At 41.4% G+C, this 13,054-nt stretch overlaps 1 protein-coding gene across 2 annotated transcripts; it reads left to right on the top strand.

Moving 5' to 3' along the window:
• Nucleotides 1–1,392: 1,392 nt before the first annotated feature.
• KRTDAP (keratinocyte differentiation associated protein) lies at nt 1,393–4,263 on the top strand (the record flags this gene model as incomplete). 2 transcript variants are annotated; one of them, XM_081031464.1, is made up of 6 exons in its annotated part: nt 1,393–1,479; nt 2,849–2,887; nt 2,982–3,023; nt 3,196–3,240; nt 3,906–3,953; nt 4,225–4,263. In XM_081031464.1, the coding sequence occupies 6 exons, from the start codon at nt 1,393–1,395 to the stop codon at nt 4,261–4,263; spliced, it is 300 nt and encodes a 99-aa protein (XP_080887590.1). The 2 variants fall into 2 exon arrangements, with proteins under 2 accessions (XP_080887590.1, XP_080887591.1); XM_081031465.1 differs by lacking the exon at nt 2,982–3,023.
• Nucleotides 4,264–13,054: the final 8,791 nt, after the last annotated feature.

The following is a 13,054-nucleotide window of genomic DNA, read 5'->3' as shown; positions in this document are numbered from 1 at the left end:
GAGAATTGAACTGAAGGGCCAGCGTCTGGGGTTCATAAAGATTGTTCATGAATGACTGTGGCGCTCCCACCCTAGTCCTGCTATCTGTGTGCATTGCATCAGGTTGGGTAGAGGCCCACTCTGAAATAAAGTCTTTGATCTGGCAGCACTGGTTGACGTTCCAGCACCTCCCTATTACACCAGGAACCAGTTGGGCCACCTGAACCTCATTGTGGAGACGGTTCTTTGATTAGGATGTTTTGTCACTTTGAGGTGATACAACTCCTCAGTGGGGGAGTAGAATGGGGGGTGGCATGGGATAAGCTCAATGAAATGGAGTAGGCATTCAAAGTTCAGGACACAGAGCCCATGTCCAATTGGTTAGCACTAGGACCTGTTTCGTGGTTTGTTTTTCTCTATTTTTTGTCTCAGCTCAGAACAGTCGTTTCTCTGAAGACCCAAGAGTAAAAGATGGGCAGTTGGATAATAGGAGGGATCTAGCCTCAAAGGAGGAAAGTACACAACTTGGTGGAAGGATGCTTGAATTCTAACATCCAATCTAAAAATGGTGGCTCCATCTGTACTCTGTGTAAGGCATGGTGCTAGGGAGCTATAGAGGTGGTTAAGATATAGCTCCTGACCTCAAGGAACTTAATATTCTAAGAAGGAACTAGGAGAAGAGCATAGATTACTCTATGTGCAATGCCAGAGAGAAACCAATGAATTGCTATGGCCATTCCGAGAAGGGCAAAGTGTGTGGGGGAAGGGGGATGAGGACAGTGGGAGAAATCAGGGAAACTTCATCCAAGATGGATGTTGGGTTCTGAGAACTGGAGATGAGAGAAGGGTATTTTAGGAATAAGGAACAGCATAGGCAGATGTTTGGAGGAGGAAAAGGAAGGGCATATTTGGTAAGGAGTCCAGTTTGACCTGATGTGAGGTATGTGCAAAGGGAGTGTAAGAAGAAAACACCAGAAAGGCAGATTGAGGCCAGAGCATGGATGCCAGTCTAAGGAGTTTAGACAGAACTGAGTAAGGTGGGAAAAGGCCTGAATTATAAGACAGGAATGAAGGATATAAGGAAAAGAGACAAAGACAAAAGGAGAGGTTGCTTGGGTGCCACCGCCAATCCCTTAGAGGGACAGGTCCAACCTGTCTCCATCCCAGCTCCACTTGCAAGAAGAACCCCATTGCCATCTCACCTTCCTAATGCCTAGGGCAGAATGTGAATTGAGAAATCCAAGGTAAGTGGGGAATAGTCCACACCTCCCCTCCCAGAGCCCCGGGGGTGGATGACAGGATCTGGGGGTGAGTCAGTGGGGTGGGGACCCCATTTCTGCTCATATCTGCCTTCCTGGGAATATAAAAGGCAAGCAATGAGGCCCCGCCTCAGAGCACCCCAAACTTGACACCATGAAGATCCCAGTTCTCCCTGCTGTGGTTCTTCTCTCCCTTCTGGCGCTCCACTCTGCTCAGGGGGCAGCCCTGGGTAGTTCTGAGGTGAGCACATCACCTGGGTTTTCTTTTTCTTGTATCTATTACCTCACTTACTCTTTTATTTCTTTATCTTCTATCCATTACTGGATAAGTGGTTGGTTCTAATTTTTTAATGTTATCAGGGGCTGAATGAGAAGCTGGGGCTCTGAGGAAGGGAAGAAAGGAGGAAGGAAACAAAGTATTCCTGGGAAAACCTGTAGGGATGGAGATGCTTATATTTCTGGAAGGGATGGTGAAGTATGGGGTGGAGGCTGGACAACTGAATTCTGAGAAGAGACAGGGGCTGAGGTTGGTCGTCTGGGTTCAGCCTCACCTTTGTTTCATTTGTATCCCTGGGAATGGCTTCCAGGTGACTAGGAGCTCCCTACTGTCTCTGGAGCCTAGGCCATAGCAAGAATCGTAAGAGCCAGCCTCCAGCCAAGAGGAATCCTGAGGTCTCTCTATCCCCAACTCATCCTAAGGTGGGGAGAGAATGTGTATGTTAGATTTAAAAGTCAACGACAGGGGTCATAGACTCAACTGCTTAGGATTCAAGCCAGTGATATCAGTGAGCAAGAGGGTTGCTGGGATTTCAGGGGGAGGTGGGGAGAACTTGCCCAATCTAAAAGGGGACAGTCTGTATTCCATCTTACTGCTGCCAAGTGGGAAAATGTACTCGGTATGGCCAGAGCTTTAAAATTTTCAGGAGAAACTGGAAATCTGATTTATGAATTCTTACTGGTTAAAAATGTTTAATTCAACTTAAAAAACAAACCAGCCAAACTACTATGAGATCTAAACATTTGGGTCTAGACTGTAGGCTACTTGTTTGCAACCTCTGTTGTGGGAAGTAAGGACAGTGACAGTAGGTGAGGTGGGAGAGTGACAAGATGGCTGCACTGAGGTCTGGAGGAGTTACCAAATGGAGGAGGGAAACAGAGCCTGAGACTTTTGTGGCAATAAAGTTACAAAGCAAACCAACCTCAATTAATTTAAGGCAGGAAGGGCACTTCAGCAGATTGGCTCCCACCGGCAGGCTAATCTCTCCCATCAGCTCTCTGGGCTAAGACGGGGTGTCTTAGGAACACCCTGGAAGTCAACTGCAGAACAACACTAGCTCGTTTTTCTTGGGAGGAGTCCTCTTTCTCCACCCTTTGCACCTGCTGCTTGTGAGGGACGCAGGCCTGGGTTTTTAACTTCTCTGCCTTACACATGCCCATCTGTCAACATCTGCCTTGTTGAAACAGTGTGGGTTAACTGATGTCTCATGGTAGAGAATGAATAAGCTCAGGGACTGGCCCATTGGGGGAAGGGAGAGCTGACAGAGAGGGTTTGGAGAGGGGGACTTGCTGACAGGTGATAATTTGGCTGCTTTCTCCCCTTCACTTTCCAGGAAGAGAGCACCATTGGTAATTATGCGGCAGGACCTGAGGTAAATACCTATTTTCCCACGCTCCAGCCATGAGTTTGTCCCCTGCCTCTCATGCTTCTCAGCAATTTTTCTAACACGCTGCTTCTTTGCCTAGGCCCATAACACTCAGTTTCTGAATATCGACAAGTTGCGATCTGTAAGTACAAGTCTCTCATGCTGTCCCCACAAATATTCACACCAGAAAAGAGATCAATGCCTCGGGAGCAAGCTTGCAAAGCTGCCATGGTCCCTTCACTTTTTCCAGAAGAATAGGGAGTAAGCTCTGCCCTCCTCTGGAATTGACCCTGTCCTGTTCTCTTTCCTCACAGGCTTTTAAGAATGATGAATTCTTGAACTGGCACGCCCTCTTCGAGGTAAGTGCTTAGGCACTCCTTACTCTTCTTGATTGTTTGCAGTCTTTCCAGGGTAGTGGCAACACGTGCTAGTTCTCCAGGTTCCTTCCTGAGTTCTAGAAGGGAGTAATTGCCATGCTTAGATGCTGTCCAGAGAAAGAAAGTTTCCCCAGGAGGCTGTCATGGCTATACTTTATTTTCTTAATATGCCAGTAGGGAGCAGGCCACAGAGACAATTCCAGAAAAGGAAGACCTTAATCGATCAAGAGTTTATTTGAATCTCCTCATTCTCTACAAAGAAACTGAGGTCCTAAGTTGGGTGGCTTACTATAACTTAGGAGGCTAAATGACGACGCTGGAACTAGACCTTGCATAGCATTTCTCTCCCCATACTTAAGTGCCTTTGTGCAAATATCTTCAGTTGTCTGAGCCTCAGTTTCCTCATCGGTGATGTGGAGACGATGACAGTACCTACCTCCAAAGGTTGCTGTGAAGACCAAATGAAATCATGTCTACAAAGCAGTGTAATACAAGGCAGACAGAAGAAGGGCTCAGGAAATATTTGTTCTTACTGTAATTATAAAACAATAACATCATTGCACTACAGAGAGCTCACTCAGTGGGTGCTTACTGAGCTATGCTCACCTGACCTGTAACCCGTTTCACATTCTCTTTTTCTATTGTAGACTATCAAAAGAAAACTTCCTTTCCTCAACTGGGATGCCTTTCCTAAGGTAAGAGGTGGTGGGCATTAGAAAGATAACGGGGCTGGGAGTAAGGGAAGAAGCAGAGGATCTGGGAGGGAGAGTGGGGACAGTGATAGAAGGATAAACCTTCTTCCCACCAAAGTATCTCAGCTACAATATTTAGAGGTGAATGGGAACTTAGACTGGGGCAGAGATTCCTTTCCATCAGTGCCCCACCCTATCTTGCGGTTCCTTATGGAGGGCTTCAGTTTCCTGTACCGGAGGGTCCCCAATCTGACCATGCCCTCTCTCCCTCTAGCTGAAAGGATTGAGGAGTGGAACTCCTGATTCCCAGTGATTGGTCCCTTCAAGACCCAGCACTGCTGATACCCATTGGAAGGGGGCTAATGTGGTATCTGATCACCATCCTACCATCACTCTTTCCTGGCTCAATAACTCCAATAAAATGTCTTCCAACCAAATAGCTCCTGTATCTGCATCTCTATTCTTATCCTACTGGGCTCTACAAAGGAATTAAGATGGAGTGGGCTCCAAGGCAGGTAGGCAGAAATCTTGAATTCTGAGAAGGTAGTAAGTAGTGAGAGAGGAGCAAGTGGGAAGGACATATCAAGATGGCAAGAGATTCCTTTGTGTCTTAGCTTCTTAGTACTGGCTGACATCCTTGAGGAGCATGAAGCTGTGAGTTACTTAAGATTCCCAAGGAATCAAATCTGTTCCTTGAACAACTGGTACACTCCCTCTCCTGACTTTTGAGAACCTGATTTCCATAGTGGTGGCAATTTGGTACACCAGAGCTATCTGGAATCCAAGGCTCAGGACCCAGCTTAAATCATATGAGCTTATCTGACATCCTTTTTACAAAAAAAAAAAAAAAAAAAAAAATAGGTAGGTTACACAATACAGAAAACTAGTGGTATGACCTTGGGCCTTTCTCAGCATCCATTTCTTTATCTGTGATATGAGTGTGGAAATAAATCAGAATGATAATAATGACCCTGTGGTGTTATTATGAAGGTCAAATGAGATAAGGTATGTAAAGCTCCTTGCATAATGCTAGGCATACAGTAGGTACTCAGCAATTGCTTGTTCCCTCCACTCCCCCAAAGAGCTGCCATAATGATCCAGATTAATTATTTACTCACTCAGCCATCAATCCATCCATCCATCCATCCATCATCCATCTATCCATCCATCCAACCACCCACTTACCTATCCACTGCAAGGTCTTAAAACATAAAATGGATTGTTTTAGTTCCTGCAGGTGTATTCTGCGTGAAATCTCTGTGTACTCTGTGTGTCTGCCCTATGACTTAAAATGTTGAATTAGTTGGGATTATTTCTGGTTTCTCTTGAAAACTGGGAAAATCAGAGAACAATGGAGCTGTGATTGACTTAAATCTAAGTTAATAGCTGTCCTCCTTACACAGGATATGGTCTCCAGATCAGTAAAGTTCCATGTGGCAAGTTTCATTTATTTACATTGCCTTTGGCCTTTATAAGAAATCGAGTCTGCAAACTGTGGCCTGGAACTTCTTGAGGAAGTAGACTACAAAGGAAAATTAAATTTGTATAGGGGGAAGGAAAACCTCCTCCTACTCTCTTAAATTCTGTGGCTGGCCTAAGAATTAAACTGACAGAAGACAAAATAAGAGGAGAAAAGCACACAAATTTAGTTAATATTTTTTTACACGTACACTGGAGTCTTCAGAAGGAAAGAGAAGACTCGAAGAAGCCATTAGCCCAAAAACTTATATACTGCTTTATTTGAAGAATAACAAATTGTGGGGACGTGACAACACAAAAGGGCTTGGAGTAGGGGCAATAAACTATGGGATGGTGACTAGGAAATCTATAGGGGAAACTAATGGAAGGTCAGGATTATTTTAGTAGGTTTGTTTATACAGACTGGAGTTGAATCCCAGTCTCTGGTGGTAAGATTGTTCTTCTCTTCCTGGTATAGGATAGCACCTTTCTCAAGGAAAATGTTATGACTTGCTTTTAGGTAGAAAGGGGAGGGCAGAGAGCCCTTCTTGCATCTGCTGTGTCTCAAGTGCCTTCAGTTCCAAATCATCAATGTGCCACAGTGGCCTATTTTGGGGTGGCAAAGCGGGAACACTTTCACTTGGTTCCTGCTTTCAAAGAGCTTCCAGACTAGATGACTAAAACATGTAAATGTTGCTCATACCCTTTCTTCTGGTTAAGTAACAACACACACACACACACACACACACACACACACACACACACACACACACGAGAAGCAAGTTATAAATGGGATCATCAGAAAAAAAAAGGAGACTGATCAAATGCCACAATCAAAATATTTAGCAAAGATTGAAGGCTCCCAAATGGGGTGGTAGAAAATGGAGTAGAGGAAGAAGGAAGGGAATTCCCTGAGACACACACTGGGGGTACCAAAAAAATATATACAAGTGGACGCTTTGGGTCAACGCTGCTCAAGCAGTAGTTCGCTGTAATCAGAAGTGTCTGGACGCTGACCACTTTGAGCACCTCTTGTAATTGCAGAAGTCAATGTGACTTGTATTCCTCTTTTGTTATCGATGTATATTGAGTATTACAATTTTAATACAGTTGTCCTTTCTTAAAATGTGTATACATGTGTTTTGACCCCCTCTGTTTATTAAGTGGCTAGGTGTTAGGAAAGAACAAGAGGCATCGCACAGAAGTCAAGTACCTCTGAGGTAGGCAGCGGTTCTCGAAGTGTGGTCCTGGGATCAGCAGCATCAGCATGGAAACTTACAAGACCTGTTGAATCAGGAACTGGGGGTGGGGCCCAGAAATCTGTGCTTTAACAAGCGTGGGTGATTTTGATGCACTAGAGCTTGACAACCACTGAGAAAAGGAAAGCCAGAGGATGACCAATGCAAAATTCAAGATAGTAGTTACCTCATTGGGGGAAAGACCATCATGTGAGAGGAGAGGGACAAATGGAGGAGGACCGAAGGCTTCTATTATTAGTGTTTTTATTTTTTCCTTAAATACCAGGGGTGCCAAAAAAATTATATACATTTTAAGAGACACTTTGGTCAATGTTGTTCAAGCAGTAGTTCACCGTAATCAGAAGTGTCTGGAAGTTGATGGTAACCACTTTGAGCACCTCTTGTAATTGCAGAAGTCAAACGTGACTTGTATTCATCTTTTGTTATGGGTATATATTAATACAGTTTTTTCCTTTCTTAAAATGTGTATACGTTTTTTTTTTTTTGGCACCTTCTGTATGTTGTAGAGAAGGGAAAAATATCTTTTCCTTCTATCCTTCTAGATTTTTGGCCGGTTCTCTGTAACAAAAGACAGATTAACAAGAAAAAAGCATACGTATTTGTTTAATATAAGTTTTAGGAGACATGGTGTGGTAGATAAAAGGCAGGACTGGATGTGAAAGATGAAAGGCAGGGCTGGCTGTAGAACAGAAAATCTCAGCCCGTTTTGAAACTTTTTCTTGAAACTTACATCACCAGACCCCAAGACAAGACTGATGGCTAATAATCTGGAAACCACTAAGACCAGCTGCAACCAGCTAGAACCAAGATGGCAACGGATTTCATCTAGCAGCTACCTGACCTTGAATTCTTTCCTGCAGTGCTGCCAAGAATCCAGTGGTCCAGGCCCCTTCTGCGGGCTGCCCGGGGGCTGAGGCATGGGGCTGAGGCATGTCTAGCCTCCTGCAACAATGGGATCCTTCACAAGGAAATTAAGACCTGAAGAAGAGATTAAATCTGTATGTTTTTGTGTTAGGTTTGATAAAGAGTGGAATGTCTTGGAAAAATGTAATAGGACAAAAGGGGTATGAGCTCAGTGTAGTAAACTGTGGACAACTTAGCAAGGCCTGTTCATTCAGACTCCTATTGGGGGTGTCTCTCCATCTCGGAGATAAGGATGCTCGCTTCCTCCAGGTGTAGGGAGGGCACTTCTCACATGAGGGTTTAAGACCTGCTTCAGGGAAAAGTCAGTCTTTCCTGCACCGATTTTCCTAAACTCCATCAGCTTGAAATATTCAATATGCCAAGGCACCATATTTTGGGGTAGTGTGTCCTGAGCCCTGTCAATATACATTTTATACACACTTATGTATATTCACAATATTATTAAAATGAGAGAGTCTAGGAAGACTGGTATCTGAAGAAAAAAAAAGAAGTGAAGATGTACTTGTGTAAATGAGTGATGGATGTATTCTAGATCAAATGAAACTGACAAATATGAGCCAGGTAATTGAAGAATTTAAAGAATGGAAGACAAGACATCTCTTTTCTCTGGGGAATGTGTAGGATGAGGAAGAAGCCAAGAAGTAGTCACACTTTACTGTATACTTTATAAAAACAATCAATGCATCTTGTGTGGACACTGTGCCACCCATTAAATAGGATGTAGAGATATATGTTGAGATATGGAACAATCTCTAAAATGTAGTAAAATGAAAAAAGAAAGTGGCACAGCAGTGTGAATAATATGTTTAAAAAAAGAGAGATGGTACAAATATATGCTCTTATATGCATAAAATGTGTCTAGAATAAAACTCAAGAAGTAACAGTGACCTCTGGGGACTGATGTCCTGTCACTAAGTGCTCTTTTGATTTTATGGAAAAAAATTTATTTTTTACTGTGTACACTATTAAAAAGAATAAATTAAAATAATAAATTAAAATCCTCTATACCTGAAACAAATATAACTAATATAATATTGTATACCAACTATACTTAAAAAACAACAACTCTCTAATAAAACACAAACACACACAGACACACACACACAGACACCCTTTACATTTTAAGGTAGCAAGGCCTAGCCTGAGAACTGGCCCAGAATAGACATTTCTTATAGAATGAATGAAAGAACCACACACTTTTATTATTTAAAATGTGGCCCTTGGATGAACCAGCAGCATGAGCATTACCTGGGCTTATGAGAAATGCAGAATCTCGGCCCAACCCTGAGCCAAAGAATCAGACTACGAGGTCTGACAATTATGTTCACGAGCTCATCCTAGAAAAAGTGCTACATACCTCATTGCTGAATATCACTATGGTCACCTTCGAAGTGCTCTCCTTGGGAAGCTACGCACCCATGCCAGCGCCTAGTTCACCCTTCAAAGCAATTTTGGAACTCTTCTCCTGGAATGGCCATCAGAGCTGTCATTGTATTACCTATACCTGATTTCCTGAATGTCATTGAAAGGTCTTCCTTTCAATACCTCCTTGATCTTCGGGTAAAGAAAGAAGTCATTGGGGGCCAGATCAGGTGAGTAGGGAGGGTGTTCCAATACAGTTATTTGTTTACTGGCTAAAAATGCCCTCCCAGATAGTGCTGTGTGAGCTGGTGCATTGTCGTGATGCAAGAGCCATGAATTGTTGGTGAAAACTTCAGGTCATTTTCGTCTAACTTTTTCATGCAGCCTTTCAGCACTTACAAATATTAAACTTGGTTAATTGTTTGTCCGGTTGGTACGAATTCATAATGAATAATCCCCCTGATATCAAAAAAAGGTTAGCAACATCATTTTAACTTTTGATTTGGCCTGACTCGTGGAGAATTGGCTGACGTCCACTGTATATTTTGATGTTTTGTTTCAGGGTAGTATTGGTAAACCCATGTTTTATCACTAGCGATAACATGGTCCAAAACATCATCTTGCCTCACCAAAAGGTCTTGGCAAACTTCGACTCTCTTCTGCTTTTGTTCATTGGTGAACTCCTTTGGGACCATTTTTACACACACCTTTCTCATGCTAAGATTTTCAGTTAAGATTTTCCTTACTGTGTCTTTACCGATGTTTACCTGGTCTGCTATGCTTCTCAGAGTCAGCTGATGATTTTGATGCACAATTCGACAAATTTTTGCAATGTTTTCATCAGTTCTGATTGTTACTGGATGCCCTGACCTCTCTTCATCAGTGACTCATTCTCTCCCCTCAGAAAAACGTTTAATCCATTTATTTGTACACTGCCATTTTCTTCATGGCATTATCCCCATAACCTTGGACTAACATGTCCTAATTTTGCTTCCACTCTTGCCAAGTTTAACAATAAATTTAATGTTTATTTGTTGCTCTAATTCAAGCTCAGACATTCTCGCAACGGCACACAAAAACACGCAACAATAATGAACACGACTCAGCAAGACACCGACACGAACACAGCTGTGAGACACTGATATACCAACGTATGACATCTTACTGAGCTGTTTGTGCAGTGCTGCCAATGTAAGGGCACAGTGGCAAATTCGTGAACCTAATTGTCAGACCTCATATGCATTTTAATGAGACCTCCATGCATGATTCAGATGCACAATGAAGTTTGAGAAACATTACCTGAGGCATTATGTTAAGTGCTGTGCAGATCACCTTCAAGGAGCTTAAGACCCAGCTGAAGATAAAGGAAGTGCACAGGTAGAAAAGTACTGGATACCACTAGAAAAGATGTGTTTAAATTAAATTCAGCAGAGGAAGAAATTCCTTTAGAATCAAGGTAAGAAAACTAGGGGAAGTAGTTTTTGGGCTGGATACTGAAGAATTCATAATGATACTAAAAAAACAACGACAAACTCATTGGTTACCTTTAGAGGCTGCTGGGAACCAATAAATTATTCTGAATATTGATAAATAAAAGGGAAAGGATCAAGCATTTATTCTCTTTCCTGTATGAATTGTACCTTCGGGCACACAAACAGTTTTTCTTTGTATAAGGATTTGCAGCTAATAAATGCAGACAGAATAACAGAATTACAATATTACCATTTTGCAAAACTTACTAAAACAATAGATCAAGGCTAGCATCAATGACTGCTAAAACCCTCAGGTGAAACACTGACAGGGAACTTTAGAATGGTGAATCAGGCTGACAATCTGAATGCTTGGATCTATCCAACACTAAAAGAGAGATCAGGAGACCTGCCTCTGCAGATCTGATACGAGACAAGGCACAGATCACCACTTATAAAGTATTCTTGCCAAAAGTCAACCCCAAATCTGATTAAACCCCTAGAATCTAGACCTAACTACCTTTTGCAGAAAAAAAAGGTACAGAGTAACTTCGTAAAGGATTCCACCAAGAAGAAATTAGCAATCTCCCCTTGGAATTTCACATGGGAAATTCTAGAGGACCAATGGCCCAATTTCTTCAACAAAAACATTGTAGGAGAAAAAAAGATGGGAGGGCGGGGAAGGAACTTAAATATAAGAACGAATTTAAGGAGCATATTGCTTAAATGCAATATATAGATCTTGCCTATATACAAATCAACTAAAAAAAAAAGATTTATGAGATGAAGAAAATTTAAATTCTGACAGATTGATAATTATTCATTTTTTAAGATGTGAAAATGGTACTACAGTTATGTTTTTTAAAAGTCTTTATCTTAGAGATACATAATAATGAATTTACAGATGAAATAATGAATTGTTTGGGATTTACTTCAAAATAATCTAGTGGGGTGAGTAGGTTGAAGTATATGTAGGAAATAAGGTTGGTTATTACTAAAGCTAAGTGATACTGAAAATAAGACCTAGCTGGACAATCAGCTCTAATGTGTCTATTGGAGCAAAATTAATATAGTAATTATATTAATTACTTAAAGTAAAATAAGTATATTAATTACTTATAGTAAAATAAGACCAGGTATAATATAATATGATATAATATGATATAATATAATATAATATAATATAATATAATATAATATAATATAATATAATATAAAATAAAATACCGGGTCTTGTATTAATTTTTGCTCCAAGAGACGCATTAGAGCTGATTGTCCGGCTACGTCTTATTTTCAGGGAAACACGGTAGACAAGCGTTCTTCATACTACGGTAGCTTTTCACTTTTGTGCATTTTGGAAATTTCCATAATGAAAGTTTCAAATCATGTATTTTTTAAAAACATAATTTCATACTTTTAGAGCAAGGAAGAGGACAGAGGCGGGGAGTCCCCCCAGTGGACAGAGCATAAACACAGAACTGGTAGTGTGAGATACTGGGTTGCGGACGTAATTCGACTTGGCTATAGTGTAGGTGTTGAAGGCCAGCTATGCAGGTTTGGTCAGGTGATGGAGGGCCATGAATGCAAGGCTGAGAAATTTCCACTTCATCCCGTGGTCAGTGAAGAGAGTCCGGAAAGTGCTAACAACCATAGCCATACTGCAACAACAGCCACTCTTATTTGGTTCTTATCACAAGCCAGGTTTTCTGCCAAGTGCTTTACATATATAATCTCGGTCGATCCACATAACAATCCTATTAGGTTGGCATCATTATCCCCATTTTACAAACAAAGAAACTGAATCTCAGAGATGTGAAGCAACTTGTTTATGTTAACCCAGCCAGTATGTACCTGGCAGAGCCAGGATGAAACCCGCATGCACCTATGACATTAACCCTGCTTAAACTAGACTAATCCTAGCTTCATTTGCTTTATAAACTGGGGTTCCACGTAAGATTTTGCTGGACAAAATGCTTCCATTCCTTAAAAAAGGTTTGGAATCTGCTGCTGAGAATGATGTGTAGCTGCTGAAGTCATTTAAGGCAGTATAGCCTAGTGAATAGGACCCAGGTTTTAAAATCAGTCAAATTCTGTTCCCATCTCTTTATTAGCTATGTGACCTCCAGGTGGCCACTCTGTCAGGGCCTCAGTTTCATGATTTGCAAAGTGAGAATAATACCAATACTTTATAGGAGTTAAGCAACAATGAATGTTAGCCTAATTTTATTCACATTAACAAATGGTAGCTGTTATGATTATTTTCTATAACTCCAGCCAGATCATGACCCACACAGATTCATAGTTAGAGAACAGATATTCACAATTGCACTCGTTGCTCTCTTCTAATGGATGAGAAAACTGAAGCTCAGAAAAGAGGCGATTTTCCCAAGGGCACCCAGAGAGGAAGTAGCAGAGCCAAGTTTTCTCCCAAGTCTGAAGTTTTAACCATTTTAATTTCCTGTCTTCCTAAAACATGAAAAGCTCCCAGGTATTGGGCACTTACCATATATAAGATATGTGTTAAGTACTTTTCATTCACGTTCTTATTTAATTCTTATAGCTTTGTGAAGTAGGCAGTATTATCATGTTCATTTTACAGAAAGGAAAATAAAACTCAAAGGGGCAAAGCATG

This window comes from Rhinolophus hipposideros (genome assembly GCF_964194185.1).
Source record: "Rhinolophus hipposideros genome assembly, chromosome: 21".
NCBI lineage: Eukaryota > Metazoa > Chordata > Mammalia > Chiroptera > Rhinolophidae > Rhinolophus > Rhinolophus hipposideros.
The sequence above is the reverse complement of the archived record's forward strand: the minus strand, read 5'-3'. Positions and strand labels throughout refer to the sequence as shown.